General features: G+C 49.3%; 11 protein-coding genes across 11 annotated transcripts; 6 read left to right on the top strand and 5 right to left on the bottom strand.

The window, feature by feature from the left end:
• Positions 1-193: 193 nt before the first annotated feature.
• LACBIDRAFT_293638 (uncharacterized protein) lies at positions 194-3,493 on the top strand (the record flags this gene model as incomplete). The annotated part of the gene is made up of 5 exons (XM_001879036.1): positions 194-211; positions 277-1,055; positions 1,101-1,887; positions 1,930-2,231; positions 2,283-3,493. The coding sequence occupies 5 exons, from the start codon at positions 194-196 to the stop codon at positions 3,103-3,105; spliced, it is 2,709 nt and encodes a 902-aa protein (XP_001879071.1). The 3' UTR covers positions 3,106-3,493.
• Positions 3,494-3,754: 261 nt separating this feature from the next.
• On the bottom strand, positions 3,755-4,389 carry LACBIDRAFT_317272 (uncharacterized protein; the record flags this gene model as incomplete). The annotated part of the gene is made up of 4 exons (XM_001878812.1): positions 3,755-3,829; positions 3,878-4,088; positions 4,138-4,232; positions 4,297-4,389. The coding sequence occupies 4 exons, from the start codon at positions 4,387-4,389 to the stop codon at positions 3,755-3,757; spliced, it is 474 nt and encodes a 157-aa protein (XP_001878847.1).
• A 234-nt stretch (positions 4,390-4,623) lies between these two features.
• On the top strand, positions 4,624-6,027 carry MFP-2 (multifunctional beta-oxidation protein; the record flags this gene model as incomplete). Its single annotated transcript, XM_001879035.1, has 6 exons — positions 4,624-4,702; positions 4,810-4,958; positions 5,014-5,120; positions 5,172-5,238; positions 5,326-5,482; positions 5,539-6,027. Coding segments are annotated over 6 exons (870 nt in total), but the record flags the coding sequence as incomplete, so codon positions are not given.
• A 231-nt stretch (positions 6,028-6,258) lies between these two features.
• Positions 6,259-7,334, bottom strand: MISSP23.5 (ectomycorrhiza-regulated small secreted protein; the record flags this gene model as incomplete). Its single annotated transcript, XM_001878811.1, has 7 exons — positions 6,259-6,309; positions 6,397-6,459; positions 6,515-6,563; positions 6,621-6,678; positions 6,729-6,876; positions 6,935-6,994; positions 7,047-7,334. The coding sequence occupies 7 exons, from the start codon at positions 7,332-7,334 to the stop codon at positions 6,259-6,261; spliced, it is 717 nt and encodes a 238-aa protein (XP_001878846.1).
• Positions 7,335-8,517: 1,183 nt separating this feature from the next.
• On the bottom strand, positions 8,518-9,929 carry LACBIDRAFT_184002 (gamma-butyrobetaine hydroxylase; the record flags this gene model as incomplete). Its single annotated transcript, XM_001878810.1, has 2 exons — positions 9,151-9,929; positions 8,518-9,097 (listed from the first exon to the last, which is right to left on the bottom strand). The coding sequence occupies exons 1-2, from the start codon at positions 9,855-9,857 to the stop codon at positions 8,518-8,520; spliced, it is 1,287 nt and encodes a 428-aa protein (XP_001878845.1). The 5' UTR covers positions 9,858-9,929.
• A 2,939-nt stretch (positions 9,930-12,868) lies between these two features.
• LACBIDRAFT_325400 (uncharacterized protein) lies at positions 12,869-14,494 on the top strand (the record flags this gene model as incomplete). Its single annotated transcript, XM_001879034.1, has 1 exon — positions 12,869-14,494. One exon carries the CDS (start codon positions 12,869-12,871, stop codon positions 14,492-14,494), a length of 1,626 nt encoding a protein of 541 aa, XP_001879069.1.
• A 275-nt stretch (positions 14,495-14,769) lies between these two features.
• LACBIDRAFT_184078 (small nuclear ribonucleoprotein SnRNP) lies at positions 14,770-15,564 on the bottom strand. The gene is made up of 4 exons (XM_001878809.1): positions 15,490-15,564; positions 15,358-15,434; positions 14,983-15,293; positions 14,770-14,916 (listed from the first exon to the last, which is right to left on the bottom strand). The coding sequence occupies exons 1-3, from the start codon at positions 15,501-15,503 to the stop codon at positions 15,001-15,003; spliced, it is 384 nt and encodes a 127-aa protein (XP_001878844.1). The 5' UTR covers positions 15,504-15,564; the 3' UTR covers positions 14,770-14,916; positions 14,983-15,000.
• Positions 15,565-15,883: 319 nt separating this feature from the next.
• Positions 15,884-16,809, top strand: LACBIDRAFT_325398 (uncharacterized protein; the record flags this gene model as incomplete). Its single annotated transcript, XM_001879033.1, has 2 exons — positions 15,884-16,424; positions 16,478-16,809. 2 exons carry the CDS (start codon positions 15,884-15,886, stop codon positions 16,807-16,809), a joined length of 873 nt encoding a protein of 290 aa, XP_001879068.1.
• A 667-nt stretch (positions 16,810-17,476) lies between these two features.
• Positions 17,477-18,159, bottom strand: LACBIDRAFT_317265 (uncharacterized protein; the record flags this gene model as incomplete). The annotated part of the gene is made up of 2 exons (XM_001878808.1): positions 17,477-17,915; positions 17,987-18,159. 2 exons carry the CDS (start codon positions 18,157-18,159, stop codon positions 17,477-17,479), a joined length of 612 nt encoding a protein of 203 aa, XP_001878843.1.
• A 135-nt stretch (positions 18,160-18,294) lies between these two features.
• On the top strand, positions 18,295-20,407 carry LACBIDRAFT_291036 (glutamate carboxypeptidase; the record flags this gene model as incomplete). The annotated part of the gene is made up of 9 exons (XM_001879032.1): positions 18,295-18,383; positions 18,453-18,672; positions 18,730-19,008; positions 19,068-19,309; positions 19,360-19,566; positions 19,623-19,800; positions 19,856-19,983; positions 20,134-20,176; positions 20,228-20,407. The coding sequence occupies 9 exons, from the start codon at positions 18,295-18,297 to the stop codon at positions 20,282-20,284; spliced, it is 1,443 nt and encodes a 480-aa protein (XP_001879067.1). The 3' UTR covers positions 20,285-20,407.
• A 228-nt stretch (positions 20,408-20,635) lies between these two features.
• On the top strand, positions 20,636-22,495 carry LACBIDRAFT_317263 (UDP-glucose/GDP-mannose dehydrogenase; the record flags this gene model as incomplete). The annotated part of the gene is made up of 8 exons (XM_001879031.1): positions 20,636-20,666; positions 20,724-20,741; positions 20,821-21,100; positions 21,175-21,465; positions 21,525-21,900; positions 21,958-22,144; positions 22,199-22,395; positions 22,457-22,495. 8 exons carry the CDS (start codon positions 20,636-20,638, stop codon positions 22,493-22,495), a joined length of 1,419 nt encoding a protein of 472 aa, XP_001879066.1.
• Between the last annotated feature and the right edge of the window lie 8 nt (positions 22,496-22,503).

The following is a 22,503-nucleotide window of genomic DNA, read 5'->3' as shown; positions in this document are numbered from 1 at the left end:
AGCGCTTCAATTAGCCTCCGAAGGCGCTACCTAAATCTACTGCTTATCCACCCAAATGCAAAGGAGTCTAAGGACATCGAGAACCATCTATGGATGCAAACGTCTCATGCCTTCATCGCATCATATAAACAACGCATCGCTATACTCGATCGTGCCATTCAAAATAACGAACGTCAGCGGCAGCAGCAACAAAATGGGCACCCTCAACAACGTTCGAACAATCAGAACAACCACGGGCCAGTAGAGTATAGAAAACTTTTACAGAGATTTCGTCAGTTTTTGGCCGAAGAGGAGAGGTTTTGGACACAGCTTGTCTTACGGCTGCGCCGCTCTTTCGCTATCAACGAGGCCCAGCCTGCTCTTGTTGCCCTCGAATTGATTGCTGAGAGCGACGAATCCGCCGTCCAAACTCTTGAAGGCGGAGACGGGGTCGGAGCCACACCCAACGGTCGAAATCACTTCCAGTTCCCTCCCGAAGATCCAAATGTATCATTCGCCCCAACCACGCCTGCAGAACGGGAAAGTCACCTTGCTATCTTTAGTAAGGCTTTGGTTTGCTTGGGCGACATAGCTCGATATCGGGAGCAACAAAACGAAGGCGGGGGAAGGCCCAGAGCAGGACACGAAGATGGGCCTGCAAGAAGGGGCAGGAGCCGCCGTGGAGGCGCAGCGACCGCTGATATCGCACGGCCCAGGAACTACGATAAAGCACAACGGTGCTACGAGCAAGCCAGGTTGCTCGTCCCACATGAGGGCAATGCCTCACATCAACTTGCAATTCTTGCGTCGTATCAGAAGGATTCTTTCGCATCTCTTGTCCACTATTATCGTGCCCTGTGCGTTCGCCAACCATATGACACAGCCGCTGAAAACCTGGGAACTATTTTGAACAAGGTGTTGGAAACATGGAAAGCTCGAACTAGGAGAGAGCGCGAGAACAAGAATATGGCCGCAGACCAACAGATCGCACCTCGAGTACGGATCGAAACTTTCAAGGAGCGACTAGTGGTCCTTCATGCACTCTGGCGTGTTGGGTTGGAGAAGGGAATTGAAAAGTACGACGTTTTACTCTTATCAGTCTAAGCCTTACCGTGTCTCAGAATGGATTCCATTTCCAAGAAGCACGACAAAGTGGTATTCAACGACTTCCAGTCCCTCGTCGCTCAACGTCATCTCCCAACTGATATGATTTCAAGTGCTATCGTTCTTTCACAAGGCGCGCTATGGAAACTTCGAATGGTTCATGATACCCCCAGTCACAATCGAAAACAAGAAACCCGGCCCCCACCAGCTGGAACATTTGTTGTTCTGGAGTGGCGCATACTTAATCATCTCCTTGATCTTCATTGTGCCCTTTTGGAGGTTGGAAAGGATGAATTGAAAGACTTGCCACCTATGGATGCCGTCGACAACGATTTGGCACAAAGAATCAGTGCAACATTCAGACGGATGCTCCCCGCACTGAGAATTGCGAGCAAATGGCTCCAGGCGAACTTCAAGTACGTCATGCAGGATCGCGAATTTCAAGCCTTCCAGGAGAATGAGAAAGCTCAGGGCTTGGAGCCTAGCGCTAAGTCTTCACTCAAGCTCAGCGCGAAGTCGGGCAATACCATACGATTTTGGAAGGCTTACGCTCAATTCAATCTAGCATTGTCTCAGGCCTTTCCGATTCATAAAATCCCTCAATTGGCAGCACCTCTGGAGGAGGATGTTGAGATGAGGGGTTTTCTTCCTTTGAAGCAACTTATGGGTGAACAGAAAACCTTTGAGGATGGTGGAAAACCCACTGCACTTGGTCAAGTCCCAGAACAAGTTCATCCTAATGTGGAACAGTTGATGAGGATCCGGGACCTGTTGGATGATTCAATCCAACTGGCGCATGTCGAGGTTTGCTAGACCCCTCTTCCTGGAGACGTACTTACTAACCAGCATCTCAAGAATTCCCCGCTTATACTCATAAACAACCACATTCTCTTCAGAGCTGAAATTGTGGATGGTTCCCTTTCCCGTTCACACAGCGAGGCAACGGGACTTTCGGAGCTTTCAATCCCACCAGTTCCACTACACCAGCAACAGTTGCTTGCTGATATTAGAGACGCCCGTCTGGATGGACAGCCCGACGACGACAATATGACGGAGGGTACTGACGTTCTGCGTGAGGCATTCGACTTCTTACACACCGACCAACCCGAAGATGAGGATCAGGATGACGAAATCGTTTGGGATCCAAGGTTGCTAATTTTGTCCGACCATTTCTAATATATTGACTAATCGTTTTTCAGGGCCCCTGCTTCTCCTCCTACTATGTCGCCAATAATGCAAACAAGCCCCATAACCCCGGTGAAAGCAATGATGAGTCCAGGGCTCGCCCCTCGCTCACCCCCCCATCAGAAGACATCGTCTGCTCCAATCAATCAAACTATTGTTCCTGGCACCACTGCTCAAGATCTTCTTAATAACGTTATGGGTGTTAAACGCAGTGAAAGTGGCGGCTTAGTTCCTATTTCAGACCCACCTCCCCTGCAGAATTCACGTCTCCTACATCGACCCACTCAGTCAATTTGGTCTACCTCTCACGACGAGCAGCCTTTGAAGATGTTTTCGGGCAACGCATTGTCTTCACACCAAATTTACCAAACCCCGCAGTCGCAACATCGCACTTTCCCAGCCTCGTCCTCTCAGGACATGAGTCCGCCTATCTGGTCCTCCTCTTATCCGACGGCTAGTCAGAATTCACAACAAACATTTGTCGGTGCACTTCCTTCGGCTTCATTCGCGTTCCCACCGCAAACGGTCGTCACCAACGGACATCAGCGAATACCATCTGCGTCGGTAGCTGCCCAGCTCTTCCCAAGTCATGCCCAACATGATTTCTTTGGGTATGCTCCTCCCATACCCCAGGAGCCAATTCACCGCCCCGAGTCTCATGCTGCTTCCCCATCAGGGTTTATGAACCACTTTGGGCGTGGCAACGAAATCTACTATGACGGTCTCCAGCAACAGCAACACGTCTATCATACACAGCATCCTTCCATGCATGATCCCAGAGTGAAACCCGCATTTGTACCGCCCCCGATTTCACAAGTCTGGGGCAACGTTGGGTAAGGGAACTGGCTGCCCATTAGCTTCGTTGTTTCTGGCTTTATGGACGCAATCAACGGGATGGGTAAGTAATCCCATCCTTTGCGGAGCCGGTATTTCTCTTTCCGCACGCTCCCCCATTAAAATTTCCAACGCTCCTTCGCACCTCGTCGTGGATACATGCCGTTGATGGACCCCCTCATGGATGAAAGAAAGATTACAATTTGCGCACATAGTGTTAGCAAAAGTTTGCAGATGGGATCTCGCGACAGTACCACCTGTAATGGGTGAAACACGCGCAGGTGGCTGCCTGCCTTGGCTAACAAATCCTTGCCGCATTGGCGGGTCTCATGAACTCTCTCCTTCCTTGATTACTACTATTTTTTCCGTCTATTGCTTCTTCTGCATGCGCGCATTCTTTGTTGTACGGCCTACTTTCTTATGTACCTCTTCGCCTTTGCTGCTACGCTAGAACACGAAAAGATGTGTTTGCTGTTCGCATACGCGAAGTTGATGTCACTTTCGCTGCTCCTTGACTCGACTTACGCGAGATGAATGAAAATACATCTTGTTCTTCAAAATATCAAACCACCGCCTATCTATACATCCTGATACAACATGGTATATAACCTCTGTTAAAAACTGGAGATCATGGAAACATTTCAGTTGTAGTTCAAGCGCTGTTGCTCGTAACGATTTCCCAAGGTTTCTTCTTGCTAGGGGCAATTGATTCGCTCGGTGGGGCGTCCTAATGGAACGTTGGATCTGAATACGGGCAATATAACAGGATACGTACGTTCAACGCCTCTGAAATAACCTTATTATTGGGTATCTGGTCCATCTTGCCTGACTCGATTAACTCTTTCAGTTCAGCGAAGGTCAAGACGCGAATTTCTCCCTCTTCATTTGAATGAGAGGGTTCAGAAAATGCTTGAAAAGTTGAAGGCGCCTGACGGGTACGCTCATATTCCCTGGCTTCATCCATCGAAATCGAGCTGCCTGTTACCCTCCAAGATATCACTATTGGATGAACAACAAGAGATGGTAAGAAGATACCTGTTAAAGTAAAACACCCGTGTCCTTCGAAGCACCTCCTCTGGATCCGGATTCGTAGCTAGTGCATTTCCTGCGAGGATGCTTGCTAGGCCTTGCTTGCAAAACAATGACGATGAGCAGCTGTTCGTTCTGTTCTGGGAAGTATTAAACAATACACACTTGATAAGTTTCGTCTTCAGCAAATGGATACGCTCCATATTGATCTAGTAAATTCAGGCTGGGTGGTGGTGGAAGCTCTTGTTCTGCCAACATCGGGGTGGTGGTTTCAGGCGGAACTGAGATAGCCGGTCCTACCGGTGTTGCTCCGTGATTGCGTTATATACGTTGACCAGGTATGATCCCCACTCTCTCCTCTCTCTCCGCTCAAAACATCATTCACTATGCCTGGAGATCTATCACAAGTCGTTGGCTACACACTTCCTGACAAGCCTGTGTGTAACACCCTCATACTTTACAAGGAGAAGCTAATTCTGTGACCCAACGTAGGTGGCATGGAACAAACGCGACCTTCTAACGTACGCTGTTGGAGTCGGTGCTAAGAACGATGAATTCCCTTTTATCTACGGTACGCTGATATGGAGTTTCTCCTGACAATGTTGTGCGCTGACAATATGAGCAGAGCTTGGTCGGTATCACTCCGTATACTGTGCTTTACGCACACCACGCTTACAGCGACACCTATAGACCCCAACTTTGCTGCTCTCCCTACATACCCTGTCGTCTTACAGCTTAAGGGTGCCGATCAAGATGTGAACCTTTTTGCCGACCGGGTGAAGGGGCGCCCTATCCCGGGTTTGCCTCCTTTGAATCCTAACCGTGTCGTCAGTTTTTCTACTACCTTGGAGGTAGTGCCAGGTTCATAATACGGTATACTAGGTGCACGCAACCCAATCTATCGAGATTATCAAGCCCCTCCCTCTGGTGAGCGGAGACGGCTGGACATGGAAGACTCGGTACACAGGCGTCGTCGAGAACAGTGCGTTGTCAGTTACTTCTTCCCTTCATATCATGACTTATCTACTCTTCGAAGAGAGTGGCATTATTCTTACAGCGGAGAACACCCTCGTTGATCCAAAAGGAACTGTATACGCTAAACTCTTCGTGAGAAACTTTTCATTACTTACATTCCGACTTTTCCCCTAATGTGGGGCAATCGTCCAGTCCTCATCCTTTAATCTCGGGGCGAAGGCAACCGGCGAGAAATACTCCAAGTTTATTGCTGGTCCCCCTCAGGGAAAGCCAGTCCCGAAAGACCGAAAGGCCGATTGGATAGTAGAGGAACAAACAACACCAGAGCAAGCTATCGTCTTCCGTTTGAGCGGAGACTATAACCCTCTACACATTGGTGTGTTACGTTTGAGATAGCATCTATCGTTATATTCATTGACTCCGAATGAACAGACCCCAGAATAGGCCAAGGTGCCGGCTTTGGCGGGGTCATCCTACATGGCCTCTCGACCTTTGGCTTTGCAGGCCGCGCCGTTCTGAAGACTGTCGGCGCTAGCGACCCTAACTCACTTAAATTCTTCGGTGTGCGCTTCACTGCCCCAGTCAAGCCTGGAGACAAATTGGAGACAAGCATCTGGGAGGTGGGTAATGGCCCTCACGGTACCACCGAGGTGGCCTTCGAGACAAAGAACTTGACCACTGGCAAGGTGGTGCTTGGGGCTGGTATTGCATATGTATTGAAGAAGGGCGGCGCTAAACTATAACTTTGTAGACCGATCTAGCAATGTCGTTATTGACAAAATTTATACAATGATCTTCTTACATTTCGATGACAACCCAAGCCAACCAGCTTTATGTAATTCTAGACCATACTCTTCGCTATCTTGTCTGTAACGTACCTTCACAGGATCACTAAGGCATTGGCCTCGAGATGTCGGCGCTATATCGTCTAGAGCCTGCTTTATCTCCAGAGACTGTCTTCTTTCAATATGTGACTTTCACAAGTTTCCTCACCATTGCTCAAATAACATTCTAATCATGTCAGATAGCCTCTGGTGAAGTCCTACCAGTGTGTGCATTCACCGACGCTCTCACTTGTGTGACTCAACAATCCCTTTATTCAAAACAGATCCACCGGAACGAAAAAAAAAACATGAAAATTTTTATGGCGTACTATGCACATAAGCGGTACTTATTTCTCTTGCTTGATTGAACCTCAAACGGCTGATTTATGGACGGTGAAGGAAGCTGTTAAACTAAAAGGGAAATGTTAGTGTGACCTCAATAAGAGCGGTTAAAGGGCGATCTCACTGAATCGCGAGAGACAGAAGCTGGGTGGCAACCGTTCCCTCCTTCTCCTGGTCCAAAGCTACACTACACGTCAAGGTCAGAAGCTGGAGAAAGACCTGAATCGGGTAAAAAGGCTTACAAAAGCGCGATTCAAGAAGTTGTTGTACATGTTATTGAAATCATCGTCACTGCAAAAGTTATAGCGTTCAGGATTCACGTACAACCTGACTGTTTGAGAGACTTACTTAGGAACCTCGGAGCCATGGCTCCACAGATAGGAGTTGAATCCGTTCCTAAATGTGTCTGAATTTACTTGTTAGCCGGCAAAAAATCGGCTTCAAATGTTGACGAACCTCTGGTGAAAGGCGTGTCGCCGTTACCTCCGTTCAAGGCCGCCATAACGTTTCCCGTGACCGGGCGGGTGCCGGACGCGAAACCTGAAGGGTTGTCGCAATTTTTAATAACGCCGTTGCAGCACAAAGCTCCGAGCGTGAGAGCGACCTTGAACGCAAAAAATACTGTAACGTTCATCTCAGACTCGACGTAAATTACTACATACCGATGCACAAACAGCGGCGATGGCGCAAGGTAGAAGAGACCAGAGATTGATAGGCGGGGCCTAAATAATTTATTTGAGCAATAATGAAGATTGTGTAAAAAAGGATACACACGATACTGCCTACAGCAGCAATACACGCTCCTGCAGGGATCTGGCAGTACCATACGAACTGGTCCAGGCAGGTGGCGCGTTCTTGATGATAGCGAAGAGTTAGGCTGGTCTCGGTGGGGCCGGGGATGTACTGAGAATAATGACCGGCGAGACTTGCAACAATGAGTTCTTCGCGTTTAAAAGCCCCATCAGCGGAAGGGTTTTCCCAGTTATGAACATCGACGGCGACGGGATTCGCCTTTGCAAGAGAGATGGCAAGAGCTGCGCTCAGGATCTGAAGGACAAGCATTGGATTGACGATCTCATCTCAAAAGTTACTCCCCTTATATACCCGCGACACGAGTCCATACCAGCAAAAAGGCTCTTTGCTCCTTAAACATCGTCGGCGAATGGATTTTGGGCGTATCTACTGCCCGAAGAGGCCCTGTCAATGACAAACTTATCAGGATAGGGTACGATCGACTAGGTGCCTTTTCACAGCCGAACAGAGGAGGTTTGTTGGACTCAGATGATACACCAGATTGTCGTAAAACCTCGAAGGTCCGTTGAGCGCGGAAGATTATGTGCCTTCTATGAAGCTTTCTCGCCAAGGAACGGCACTAGAGAAATCCGAGAACGCAAGATGGCGATGATTCAGAATGAACAGGGAATGAACGATGCAAGGTAGAAGACATTCGATTGAAGAAAAGGAGATCTTTTCCATCCACTCATGGCCAGTCAGAGTTCCATTTTTTTCGTTGGTTGATTGGCTCTTGAAGGTTGTTGGTTGTTGGCCATACATTGTCATAGTCTACAGAAATTGAAATGACAAGTGACGAGAATCAGAGGGAAAACCCTATCCCCACCAGCGTAGGTGAGCGTGCGCAGGTACTACGTCCTTGAGCGGCTGTGAACTTTGGATCCAATGTGAAGCGTGTGTCCAAGTCGGAGGCCTTGGCAGTCATGAAAACACTGCAAAATTCGTCTTGGCAATGATGTATCGGTGAAGACCCGGCACCGGGCCGTTCCGTTTCAGGGAAAGATAACAACATTACCTCCATCTATGATCTGGGAATCAAACGTCCCAGCGCCCGAACTCAAATAATGCAATGGGCTTTGTAATGAATATGGAAAATATGCGCCTTCCTTCGTCGCGCTCGAAAACTCACGCAACATTCCTGATTCCGAAACGAAATACGCGTCTCTCGACCTTGTGCTTTGCAGGCCGCGCCTTTCTGAAGACTGTTGGCACTACCAGCGACCCCAACTCCCTCGGATTCTTCGACCTCCGTTTCACTGCTACAGTCAAGCTTGAAGACAAATCGGAGACAAGCATCTGGCGGATGGGTAACGACCTCGAGGTAGCCTTTGAGCGTATTGAAGACAGACGGAGATCCGACATAACCAGTCTGCAGCTACATAATGTATTAACATTTATACAGTGATTTCCTTACATTCCGATGAAAGCGAAAGCCAGCAGCGCTTTAAACTTTTTAAATCAGTCCTGTCGCAATCTTCGTCCGTAACACCCTCATACGATCAACCAAGCCATCCGCCTCGAGATAACAGCCCTTCAACCACCTATTCGTCTCTCCTTTTTTACCCGGTTCAGATCCCGGATCAGTGAACGCTGTTCGTGCATGCAGGACGCGGCGGTTATCAAACAACACCGCGTCGCCCTCACGAAGGGTATACTCATACGTGTTCTGGGGATCGTTCAATAGTTTCGAAAATCGTTGTAGAGCGAGATAGAATTCTCTCGACGTGCTGAGCGGAAGCGGGGCTTGGAACGGTGGTGAGTAATTGACGTGCGATATCTCGAGCTCGGATGAAGGGGAGGATAGTGTTGATAGGGGCGCCAGCTCAATGGTAGGATGGTTGTGATGAAGATGGTGTCCGTCATTGATGTAATGGAAAGCGACGGGGGTCTTTGTGAGAGTGTCGAAGTCGTTGGGATGAGTATCGCGGAGGACGCGCGCGGCGTGTAAGGAGTCTACAAAAATGGAGGCTCCTCCAACAACGCGGTTGCGAAGACAGTGGAGAATTTGATATCGCGGTGGATGTTGGAAATATCTACATAAACATTGTAAGTTGGTAAACGTTTTACTCTGGAAGGGGCGACGCACAGGAGATCCATGTGAAGTCCAAGATCTAGGTTAGTATACGCAATATTTCTACTATTCCGCACATTGATCACGTCCCATAGAGGTCCATAAAATGTCGGGCGAATTTCACCAAACTTTTCAGCCAATACACGTAGCTCACACGCGTTGTTCGAAGTCTCCTTATTGGAAACCCCGGAAACAAAGAGCAAGCCGTACTTTGAGAGCTGAGTAATCGCCTTAACAAGCCCTTCGGGACTATTGATAGTATCATAGGGGATGAAGAGATCCCGGGACTCAGAGATGGATTCATTCGTCCAAGCCTCATGCACAATGCAGTGGTCGTGGTGAGACTCTGCAAGCTTCGTCGGAAAGGCATGGCGCTCCAAAAAATTTGCGTGAAAGAAAGACTTGTGTCCGTCCGTCCAGGTGATGGCGATACCATTCTTGGTAACCTGGACACCACCTTCCGTCACGGGCGCGATGGACATGGGGACATCGGATGTACGGTGAAGTTTCTGCTTGGTTGACGGGTGAATACATTCTGGAGATTGGCAAGAGTCTCTGAGCCATATGTATGGAAATGAAGTGTTCTTTAGCTTGTGGATCGTCAGCGCGTCGGAGGTGGTGGTTACGGTTGTCCATCTCCGTCGTTGGAATTTCGAAGCGAGGAAAGAGGCTGTAATGGACCTCGATGCGGGAACTGCCCTGCGGAGAAAAGGAGAGAGCATGGTATACGGCAATGCTAGATGGCTCCGGTCCTTTAACTTGGTCAGTGAGGTTCTATGTGATTCCGCTCGGCGATGATGGCTTCCGTTCCGTTGTTTGAAACTCTTGGCACTGAGAGTACACGTACACATAACCAAACAAACTCCACGCTGCAACAAGTCGTTCACCTTCGTTCAGTGTCTTTCTTAGTCGTCCTTGAAGCTTGAAGTTTGATCAAGCCTGGATCGCGCACAGAGATTGCCCACAACTCTCAAAATTCACGCCCCAGTTCTCCACAACTTTTTTGCTCACGATCAACACCTCTACGTCGCCCTCGCTCACGTCCTCGCACTCTGCTTCCGATTTCAGAGCGTTTGAACCCTTGGACGGCCTACTACTCGTCGTGATTACAACATGCCAGCGAAGTCCTGCGGTTGTGGTCCGACCCTCGCAGAGTTGCTATTTGATTGGCCACCAGAGAAGCTCCCAGAACTCGATTCCGCCATCGCTCGCTTATTGTTGAAGTCACGCGATCTGAGAGAACAGATTAACGCAAGGACAGCCTTTCTCTCTCTTCCTGCAGAGATTATCTCGGAGATCTCGATGATGGCTTGTGAACCTGTTTACGAGGCCAGTGATCCGCATAGCTTTGTGAAATCCAGGCAACTTACAACGCCGTTAATGTTGGGAAAGATCTGCCGGCTGTGGCGGCACATAGTTTTTCGTTCTCCTCGGCTCTGGAATGTTATTTTTCTCGAGCTCCGAAGGGAGCCCCAGTTGTATAAGACTCGATTGCAATTGCTGAAGTCATGGCTATCACGCTCTGGAGATCTTCTTCTATCCATACACCTCGACGAATTGGGGCGTGAGGCAGCAGGATGGATAGAAAACCCACCAGTGGAAGTTTTTGAGCTTCTTGCAGGCTATTCCCATCGTTGGCTACATGTCAGCACTTTCCTCGTACGTCCCTGTTGGGAGGGCCTCGAAAAACTTCCCCTTCCTTCCTTGACTACCCTTGCTGTCCGACCTCCGGGTGATGCTCGTCCGCCTACAGAATTGAGAAAGGCCAACTGGCGGATTTCATATGCACCATTTCTCCGAGACGCGTATTTTGTCATGTTCGACAAAGTGGCAATGGAACTTCCAATGCATCAACTTACCCAAATCAGAATGAAGTCGTGCATGTGGCAAGATTGCTTGTCACTTTTAGCAAACGCTCCAAACGTGGTACACTGTGCACTTCTCGGCTTATATTCTCGTTCCAACGACAACCCCCACGCTGTCATTGTACTCCCTTATCTGTCTAGTCTTACTGTGGGATCCCTGTCGGGGGTTCCTCTGATCACGACACTTTTGGATTGCATCATGACCCCTTCCCTATCTCAGATGCATGTTATATGGGGTGAGAGTCGGGGTTCAGAGCCTTTCGCCAGTATGGGGACTTTCCTCTCCCGATCTTCATGCTCCCTCCGCGAGCTGTCTTTCCATGTGGCATATCATAGGGAGACATGTGAGCAGGGGTTAATTACCATGCTTGCAGATATGGAGAGTTTGGAGAAATTAGAACTGAGTTGCAAATGGGGGGGGAAATTTGAGCCCGTTTTCTATCACCTAAATCCAGCAAGGCCACAGCACACTCCTCAGTATCTTCATCCAAGTCGTGTAGTTCTACCCAACCTTCGCTGCTTTCGTTATAAGGGACCCATGACCTTCGAGATTCATCACCTTACACAAATGATTGACATGCGGTACCGCATGTCAAACGACGGGGAGAAAAACTCGCAATTGGAACCTGTAGGGCGTGAAGGACATTATAATCATATTGCAAGACCAGAATCATTCAATATCGAAATTTTGGAGATGAAACGTGACCACCACTACTACACCATACTTTGTGATTATGTGGGCACCTTGGAAAGGCTTATGGAAGAGCATGATGGGATAACGTTTTCTTTCTTTGATGGGATGGGCGACAACATATCCCTACAGAGTTTGATGCCAGTCATGGATCCGGACAGCCTGGCGGATTTTTGAAAAGTTTAGTTGGAAGACTCAGAGGAGTGTTGGATGAGTGGACGTATAGATTTCAAGGAATTTGGCTGGACTGTGAAAAAGGTTCTCTAGAAACAAACCTGGCAGAAGCTTTTGAATAGAGCCTTTAGTGGAAGTCGACTGACTCCTGTGGGCAAGACGGACGCGTCAAAACGAGTCAGCAAATAGATTGATATCTCAAAGAATCGGATGGATCAACTTATTGGAGACTCCGGAGACAAAGAACAAGCCATACTTCAAGGGCTGAGTGCTCGTCTTAACAAGCCCTTCGGCACTGTTGATAGTCTTATAAGGGATGAAGAGATCCTGGGACTCAGGGATCGGTTTATTCGTCAAAACCTCACGCACAACTCGTCATTTCTCCTTGGTTGATGGGCGAATACATTCCGGACATTGGCAAGAGTCTCTGAGCCATGTTTATCTAAATGAAGTGTTGTCCAGCTTGGTCAGAGTCCAGACATGATGCGCAGTTACGCTTGTTCATGCCATTCGTCGTCCAAAGAGGCTGTAATGCCAGACCTGAATGAGGGAGTGTCTTCCAGAGAAAAGAAGGGATGGCAATGCTAGATGGCTTTGTTATAATAAGCTTGCAGTCCTTGTGTGATTCAGCTCAGCTGCTCGGCGATGATGGCTTCCGTTCCGTTGTTTGAAACTCTGTGACTGGAACTGACAGCACTACTTACTAGTAGGACACGTACACATAACCAAACAAGCTCCAACATCCATGCTGCGACGATCGTTCACTGTCTTTTTTATCCTCCCCCATCAAACCTGAATCGCGCACAAAGTTTGCCCACAAATTTCAAAAGCACCGCCTACGCCCCAGCCTTTCACAACTTTTCCGCTCACGATCAGCGCCTCTACGTCGCCCACGCTCACGTTCTCGCACTCTCCTTTCCGAAGCGTTCGTCCAGCAAAAGTTTGCAAACTCAAACGCACTGTTTGAACTCTTGCACACCCTACTGCTCGTCTTGATTAGAACATGCCAGCGAAGTCCTGCGATTGTGGTCCGACCCTTGCAGAGTTACTACTCGATTGGCCACCGGAGAAGTTCCCAGAACTCGACTCCGCCACCACTAGCTTATCGTTGAGGTCGCGCGATCTGAGAGAACAATTCAACGCAGGAACTCCCTTTCTTTCTCTTCCTAGAGAGATTATCTTGGAGATCTCGATAATGGCTTGTGAACCTGTTTACGAGGCCAGCGATCCGGACAACTTTGTGAGGTCCAAGCAACTTACATCGCCGTTACTGTTGGCAAAGATATGCCAGCTGTGGCGATGCTTAGTTTTGCATTATCCTCGGCTCTGGAACGTTATTTTTCTCAACCTCCGAAGGGAGCCCGAGGTGTATAGGGCTCAATTGGAACTGCTGAAGTCATGGCTATTACGCTCCGGAGAACTTCTTCTATCCATACACCTTGAAGAAATGGAGCGTGATCCAGCAGGATGGGTGAAAAACCCACCAGTGGAAGTTTTCGATCTTCTTGCACGCTATTCCCATCGTTGGCTACATGTCAGCACTTTCCTCGTCCGTCCCTGTTGGGAGGGCCTCGAAAAACTTCCCCTTCCTTCCTTGACTACTCTTGCCGTTCGACCTCCAACTGTTGTTAGTTCGCCTGCAGAATTGAGAAAGGCCATCTGGCGGATTTCATATGCACCATGTCTCCGAAACGCGTATCTTGTCGTGTTCGACAAAGTGGCAATGGACATTCCAATGCATCAACTTACCCAAATCACAATGAAGTCGTGCATGCGGCAAGATTGCTTGTCACTTTTAGCAAGCACTCCAAACGTGGTACATTGTGCACTTCTCAGTATATATTCTCGTTTCATCTACAACCTCCATCCCGCTGTCATTGCACTCCCTTATCTGTCTAGTCTTACTATGGCATCCCTGGGGGATATTTCTATGATCACGAGACTTTTGGATTGCATCACGACCCCTGCCCTCTCTCGGATGAGGGTTATATGTGGTGAGAGTCGGGGTGCAGAGCCTTTCGCCAGTATCGGGACTTTCCTCTCCCGATCTTCGTGCTCACTCCGCGAGCTCTCTTTCAAGGTGACAAATTATAGGGAGACAACTGAGCAGGCGTTGATCGCCATGCTTACCAACATGGAGACTTTGGAAAAATTAGAACTGCATTGCAAATGGGGAGGGAAATTTGAGCCCGTCTTCTATCACCTAAATCCAGCAAGGCCACAGCACACTCCTCAGTATCTCCCTCCAAGTCGTGTCGTTCTACCCAATCTTCGCTGCTTTCGTTACAAGGGGCCAATGTCCTTCGAGATTCATCACCTTATAAAAATGATTGATATGCGGTACCGCATGTCAATCGACAGGGAGAAAGACTTGCAATGGGACCCGGTGGGGCGTCAAGGAATTCATAATTGTATTGCAAGACCAGAGTCATTCGATATCGAAATTTTGGAGATGAAACGCGACCACTACTACACCATACTTTGCGATTACGCGGATACCTTGGAAAGGCTTATGGAAGAGCATGATGGGATAGTGTTTTCTTTCTGTGATGAGATGGGCGACAACATACCCCTACAGAATTTGATACCAGTCATGGATCCGGACGGCCTGGCGGAGTTTTTTACATAGGTAGATTCACTGATAAATGTTGTCTAGAAACAAACCTAGCAGACTTTTTTGAACAGAGCCTTTGTCAATTGACGGGAAGAAAAACCTGCAGTTGGAACCTGTAAAGCGTGAAGAAAATCATAATCGGATTGCAAGACCACAGTCATTCGAGATTGAAATTTCCAAACTAGTCAGCGAACAGATCTCGAAGAATCGGATGGACCAGACCCGTGCAAGCAACCTAACATCTTTGACACAGTTTGCCAAACGGATGATACATCCATTTGCGCCAAAGTACATGATCAAGACCCATACATTGCAGAAGGATCACTGCGCGTAAGTGTGCAATGGTTCTTTTGAAAACAACACGACTGCCCTAATGTAAGGAAAGCCGGCAATAAATGGAAAACCTCATCCCCAGGGAGGGAGAGCAGAAATGACTACTTTCAACAACATAGTCAGCATATGACCCTCAATTCACACGTCGCTACAACCAAAAATTATCTTACATGCCCATCGCGCCTTGATCAAAAGCCTCGTCCACGGCCCCGCCCACCACCACGTCCCCCACCCCTTCCCCTCCCACCCCGATCAGGACCCCCGCGTCCACCCCTCCCACGGCCCCTCGCATCCTCCTTCTTCCTCCCTTTAGGCTTGGGCGCGTCGTCCACTAGGAGGGTGTCCAGGGGGAGAGCGTCGGGGAGGACAAAGTACCGTACGGTGTTTCCTCGAATAGAGAGGGAGTCGAGGGTTGTGGGATCACGGTTCCGCATGGTCATTTTCACGGTTTTGAGGTGGGTGTTCATTTGCATGTCTACGCCTAGATTGGGGGTTTAAGTGAGTGAGTGAGTGGAAGGGATGGATGGATGGGATGGGAAGGTTACCTGTTATTGTTCCGTGCACTATGCATCCGTTTTTCAGCTCGATTGTCACCGTCTCGTTGTTCAACTTCATCAAGAATCTGTAAGATGCGATTTCATCAGGACGGTTTGTGGGAAAGGAAGGGGTAGACGGACCGAACTAGCTTCATTTTGTCTGTCTTGTTTTGAACGTCCTATGTGCTGCTGGTTGTTGTGTGGGAGGACGTGCGACGATGAAGCGATTGGTTGTAGTGAAAGGAGACCGCTTTGAAAACGCGATCAACAAACTCCGCTAGATTTTCTCATCAGCATGACTCTGACTTTTTGAAGCATCCAGCTCTCCGCCCCGCCTCATACCACCGCATCGTCTTCATCACAAAAAGAAATGCGGGGCTCTCCAGAACTGAGTAGACTAACTAAAGCCCCGCGTTTCGGCAAAATAACAGTTCAGTACCTCTTCTCTTCTAGCATATTCCACCCAACCCTCACACCCCTCACTCAGTTCCGCAAACAAAATCCAGGATCCCCAATCGGAATAATAGTTCCCTCAATGAAACCCCCCACAAACAAAAAAAACGAAGGATACCTGGACCCATCCCACCCAGCGACCCAACTCAACCCCTCCGCCTTCCCCACCTTCCGCTCAGACGCACTCAATCTGCGAGCGGCGCCCGTAGGGGTGTTGTGGAAGATGGCGCCGCCTTTTGGGTGGCCTTTACAAGCACCTTTCGAGACGTGGTCGGATAAAGTGGCGAGACACTTTGGGTTGACTCCTACACACGCTGAGACGAATGCTGCTGCCCGACCTACATGGGAAGGCGGCACCAGTTATCTGAACAAGAAGCGAAAAGAGAAGAGGAAAAAATTCGATATACCCATGTCCTTCTTCTCTGCTACGAACCAGAAACGGATGGGTGGGAAAGCGGTTTATGTTGGTGCTATTAAGCGGAAGATCAAGAATGCGACGAGGCTTGTTGTGCTTAGGGGTGCGAAGGTGGGGAGGGGGGAGTATAAGGGGACCCCGTACGCTAAGGTTGTTTTTGATGAGGAGGAGGTGAGGAGGATGGATGGGAGAGGGTGGATTATGCCTGGTGCGTTTCTCTATTCTTTTTAAAGGGAGTGACTGATGTTTATGGGTTTCTAGGTTGGTCGTACGTGTTCTTCCCGACAACGGAAGTATACCGTATGCCGTATCCAGACCTTGTCAGTTGTATACGCGACGCTCTGCGTTTTGTGTATACAAAGGCACATGCGATGGAACAGGGGTGGCTCAAAGCTGAAGAGAGGAAGTTCGGCTTCAGAAATCCCAGTCCATCAAGACCCGGTCCTAGTTCTAGGACGCCAACCGTTCCAAGGAAATCACCTAAGGCTGAGGATACGGAAGGGAAGAAGCCCGGCAAGTCGAGCCCCAAGGAAACCTGGCTCCGATACAAAAGATTGTCTACCCTCTCCGAAAAAATTGGCGAAGACACCTGAAACGAAGAAATCTGGCTCGAGGCTGAACATCAAGTACATGCCACATTCATCGAACGTCGAACCTAATTCCAGAATATCGTCGCCGCTTTGCAAAAAAACCCAGTTTTGAGGGTCATCGTGCTTCTTACGCTCGCTGGCGTCTTGGATGTGATCTTCCTACCTGTGCAAACTCCGAGACCTGTGGTGGCCAACGGTGGAATTGCACATCTTTGCGTCGGCCAGGGTGCAGGACTAGACGCGTAGGCATCTGGTCAGGTAACATTAGCCCCCGTGAATGTTCTCTTGCTCGATGTAGGGCTCTTTAAGGGATGGGGGTGATCATGGTCGTTTGAAGCATACCCTACTGTTCCAGTACTCTCCAAGGGGCGATGTTGGTGGGTTGGGACCCATATCTCACGTACGAGAGACCACCTAAACATTGTATATACCCCCGAATGATCCATACCCACACCGTTGCTTTGTCAAATAAAGATGTTCGTTGACATTCATGAACTGTTCACACTAAGCTTCACACATTATCGACCTGAATCTGACATATCTCGTTGCCTTTGGGCTGAGCGGCGGATATGTTTGCCGACTATAAAATTTTCTGCCATACAGCAATATTCCACGAAGAAAATAATGCATAATTCCAGGGATATCGATATCTCAACAAGGTATAATCAACTCACGAGACGTCCCTCCCACCTTCCCCAGCGTTGGCGTTTGGAGGTTTCGTATTCAGAGGAGGCTTCCCCTTCCGTTCTCCGAACCCCTTACTCGTCGACTGTTTGCCACTGGCCGGACCCCTCGGTTCACGCACAACTTTCACCACTGATTGCGTTTGAGGCTTCATTTTGTCCGTCGTAGGTGGTGGCGATAGCGGTGGTGGCGTATCACCACCGAATATCCTCTCCCGTGCCGCATGGTACCTCTTCTCCCTCTCTTTCATCGTCTCCGCCCCATTCGGCTGTGAGCTGGCGGAAGAAGACTGGGAGGTGGAGGCAGAGGGCCGTTTGAGAATCCGCATGGAGGGTTGTTGTGTGAACGCTGCTTGGGGCGGGAGGTGTGTTGACGGGGATTTGGTTAGGATTAGGGCGGGCATTGGGTGTAGGGTTTTAGTGTTTCTGGAAGGAAGGAAGGAAGGAAGGAAGGAAGGGGGTTAGGATGGAGATGGGGGAAGAAGATGAGGACGTACGCGTGTTCCCATATCTGTTTGTTTAGTTCTTCAGAGGGGGGTTCTTCGTCCACTTCGTCGTCGTCGTCTTCCCAATCATCTTTTATAGGTGTAGGAGGCGGTGCTGGTCGACGTGTATTGCTTACAGACGTGGATGGTACTGGTCGATCCCATGCATCATTGTTGCTGGCCATGATGATCAGGAGGGTCATTTGATGATATTTAAACTCGTTATCGCACATCTTATCTTATCTTATCGCCTTCTTACAACCTTAACTTTGATTCTTTTAACCATCGTCTTCTCCCCAACTACCAACCCACCACCCAGCATGCCAGCCCCACAAGAATTCCTCTCCTTCGTCGACACCAACGCCAATGCCTTTATCAAAAGGCTCGCAGAGGCCGTCGCTATCCCATCGTACGTACGCCCACTCTCTCCCTTCCTTCCTCCCTCTGTCTCTTTGAATGTACTCACTCATGAACACAGAATCAGCGGAGACGCAACCCACCGCGCCGACGTCGTCAAAATGGGCGAATGGCTCAACACCCACCTCAAAGCCGTAGGCGTCTCCACCCAGCTCGTCGATCTAGGTAAACATACCATGGACGGGGAAGAACTCAATTTACCCCCCGCGATACTTGGCCGGATCGGGGATGATAAGAGCAAGAAGACCGTTCTTATCTATGGGCATTTCGACGTTCAACCTGTCAGTTCCCTTTTTATTTGTGTGATATTCCAAGTGCTTATATGCGGGGGAGTGTAGGCAAATAAATCGGACGGATGGAACACTGACCCATTCACGTTGACCATCGACGAAAGTACCGGCCAACTCATCGGTCGTGGGTCTTCCGACGACAAGGGCCCCGTGTTGGGGTGGCTTAACGTTCTTCAGTATCACCACCAACAACGTAAAGCCCTCCCTGTGAATCTGCGGTTCTGCTTTGAAGGCATGGAGGAGAGCGGGAGCGAGGGGCTCGATGACCTTGTTGAGAGGGAGTCGAAGCCTGGTGGGTGGTTTGATGGTGTTGATTGTGTTTGTATCGTACGTTCCCTGCCCTTCCCCTCTTCCGCGTCCATGTTGATGATTTGGATTGATGGTAGTCGGACAATTATTGGCTGAACACACGTACCCCCGTGTTGACGTACGGCCTACGAGGCCTCACATACCTCAAAGTCACCGTCCACGGGCCCGGACGGGACCTCCACTCTGGTGTCTTTGGTCGAACGGTATACGAGCCCATGACGGATCTCATCGCCATCATGAGTAAGCTTGTCGATTCTCAAGGGAACATTCTGATTCCTGGTGTGGACGAGATGGTGTGCGCTGCGGATGAGGAGGAGAGGTATGTTTTATCATTTCATGAGAATTCTCTGATGATGACGCATATAATAGGGAGATATATGAGTCTTTGGATTATAGCTATAAAGATATCGAGAGCGCAGCGGGTGGTCCGGTTGCGCTGACCACCGACAAGGTCGACCTTTTAATGGGCCGGATGCGGTACCCCAGCTTGTCGTTACATGGTATTGAGGGCGCGTTCAGCGGCGTTGGAGCCAAGACTGTCATTCCCGCAAAGGTCTCAGGGAAGTTTAGCATTCGGTGATTTCCCCCCCCCCCCCTCTTTTTTCTTTCTACACGCTCAACCACCCACGTAGGTTGGTACCACCCCAAACGCCAGAGATCGTCGACCCCTTGGTGATAAGCTACATCGAATCCGAGTTTGCGAAGCTGAACACGAAGAATACGTTGACGATTGAGAATTTGCATGGTGGGAAGCCGTGGGTTGCTGATCATACGCATTGGAATTTCGAGGCTGCGAAGAGGGCTACCAAGGTTCTTTCTTCTTTCTTCTTTGCTCTTCGTGGCTGATGGGAATCTCGTACGATAGGCGGTGTATGGGCAAGACCCGGATTTGACGAGGGAGGGTGGGTCGATTCCTGTTACGCTGACGTTTGCGGAGAGTCTTAAAGTGAATGTGTTGTTGTTGCCTATGGGGAGGGGGGATGATGGTGCTCAGTGAGTTTTGTCGTTTCTTTTTGGTTCGGCCTTGCTGCGAAGGTGGAGCATCAGGCCCCTGCGTGATGGATGCATGAACGTTCGAGCAGGGAGCAGCGCCGGCTGGGCAGGATTGAATTTCGGTTTGCTGATTGTTCATCCTCGTTTTAGCTCGACGAACGAGAAGCTGGACAGGTCGAACTTTATTGAAGGGGTGAGTTTTTTGCAAGAGTTTTTCCGTGTGGTTTTTTTGTTCATTGATTAGACGAAACTTCTTGGAACGTATCTTTACGAGTTGGCTGATATCCAGGGGAAGAAGTAGGGTGTTGCCGGAGAGACAAGACGGACGCAAGGAAGACAAGAAAGTAGTAGTTGTTCATGGGATTCAGAAGGACCCTGACGTGTATTGAGTATCGTGTATACCGTGTACGATGTTGTGTTTGTGACAAAAGGACCTCTCAGTCTGGAAGACAAGGAGCAAAAGGTGAACACAAATTTCAGTTTTCTTGTCAATCAAGGGACAGTGTCCGTAAATGGAAAGATTCCGTGAAGGTCCCGATCTGTAATTATTAGCCACGAATAAAACTTGAACCACACACCACTTTCTTTTTCATTTCTCACTCCCTTTCTCCCCCTCCCACAACCCCTCCACTCTACCGTCCCCGCCCGCCCAATGCCTGTTAAAGTCTCCAAGATCTGCTGCAGTACGTCGTGAATAGCTACTAAATTGCTTTTCTGACCAAAACGCGTGTTCACAATAGTTGGAGCTGGCTATGTCGGTGAGTTGGCATTCTTTCTCTCTCTCCATCCACACACCCGCACACGCCATTTCTAACACCCTACATCTATCCCCTATAGGCGGCCCAACATGCGCCGTCATCGCGCTCAAATGCCCGCACATCACCGTCACCATCGTCGACCTCAACCAATCCCGCGTCGACGCCTGGAACTCGCCCGATTTCGCGCTGCCCATCTATGAACCGGGCTTAGTAGACGTCGTCCGCCAAGCTCGGGGCCGCAACCTTTTTTTCTCGACGGATGTGGATAAGGGGATCGAGGAGGCTGATTTGATTTTTGTTAGCGTGAATACGCCGACGAAGAAGAGTGGTGTTGGGGCTGGGTTTGCTGCTGATCTCAAGTTTGTGTTTTTTTCCTCCTTTTTATCCCCCCTTTTTGTGTGTGTGTGGGGACTGATGATGGTGGATAATGTAGTTACGTGGAACTAGCCACCCGCCGAATCGCGACCGTTGCCAACTCGTCCAAGATCGTCGTTGAGAAATCGACGGTACCATGCCGCACCGCCGAGTCCATGCGTACCATCCTCGAAGCGAACTCGAAGCCGAATTGTCGGTTTGATATCCTATCGAACCCGGAATTTTTGGCGGAGGGAACGGCGATTACTGATCTGTTTAAGCCGGATAGGGTGCTTATTGGGTCGTTGGAGACCAGGGAGGGTGTGGAGGCTTGTCAGTCTTTGGCTGAGGTTTATGCGAATTGGGTTCCGTGGGTTCTTTCTCTCTCACTCTTGTGGAGTTCACGCATATATTGACTGGTGTGATTAGGCAAGACAGGATCTTAACCGTCGGTCTATGGTCCTCTGAACTATCCAAGCTAGCAGCCAACGCCATGCTCGCGCAACGCATCTCCTCCATCAACGCCCTCTCCGCCATCTGCGAAGCGACGGGTGCGAATATCGACGAAGTTGCCCATGCGATTGGGTATGATTCCCGTATTGGACCCAAGTTTTTGAAGGCGAGTGTTGGGTTTGGGGGGTCGTGTTTCCAGAAGGATATCCTCAACTTGGTGTATTTGAGTGAAAGCCTGCATTTGCCTGAGGTGGCGGCGTATTGGAGGCAGGTTGTTGAGATGAATGAGTATCAGAAGCGGAGGTTTTCCAAGAGGGTTGTTGATACGCTTTTTAATACTATCACTGGCAAGGTTTGCTTCTTCTTCCTTTTTTATGGTACTGGAACAAATGCTTATTATTACTTGCAGCGTATCGCGGTTCTCGGGTTCGCATTCAAGGCTGATACGGGTGATACGCGCGAGTCTGCCGCTATCACCCTCATCAAGGACTTCCAGTCTGAAAGGGCCTTTGTGAACATCTATGACCCGCAGGTGGAGGAAGAACAGATCTGGAATGATCTGAGCGAGGCGAGCCCTTTGATACCCATCGAGTCCAGTACGTTTCTCCGCCGTGGTTTTGGGTTCTATCTTTCGTGCTCATTACCTTTAGTCAAGAAACAGGTGACGATCTGCCACTCCGCGATCGAAGCGTGCAAGAACGCGGAAGCCGTCGTGATCGCGACGGAGTGGAAAGAGTTTTTGGAGATTGATTGGGAGGAGGTGTATAAGGGTATGAATAAGCCTGCGTTTGTGTTTGATGGACGGTTGTTGGTGGATGCGGAAAAGTTGACGAAGATTGGGTTTAAGGTTTGTTTTGTTCTTTCCTTTTTTCTTTGTTGGTCTTTGCTGAATGGGGGATTGTGGTTAGGTTACTACTATTGGCCGCCCTTCTGCTGTTGCTGCTTAGACGAACTG

This window comes from Laccaria bicolor, genomic scaffold (genome assembly GCF_000143565.1).
Source record: "Laccaria bicolor S238N-H82 LACBIscaffold_7 genomic scaffold, whole genome shotgun sequence".
Taxonomy (NCBI): Eukaryota; Fungi; Basidiomycota; class Agaricomycetes; order Agaricales; family Hydnangiaceae; genus Laccaria; species Laccaria bicolor.
Note: the sequence above shows the minus strand (reverse complement) of the source record. Positions and strands in the feature narration are given on the sequence as shown.

Coding starts and splice junctions, on each gene's coding strand:
- LACBIDRAFT_184078 (XM_001878809.1), bottom strand. Junction 15,294..15,357: donor AGTGCACGGAACAATAACAG/GTAACCTTCCCA, acceptor CCCCCAATCTAG/GCGTAGACATGCAAATGAAC.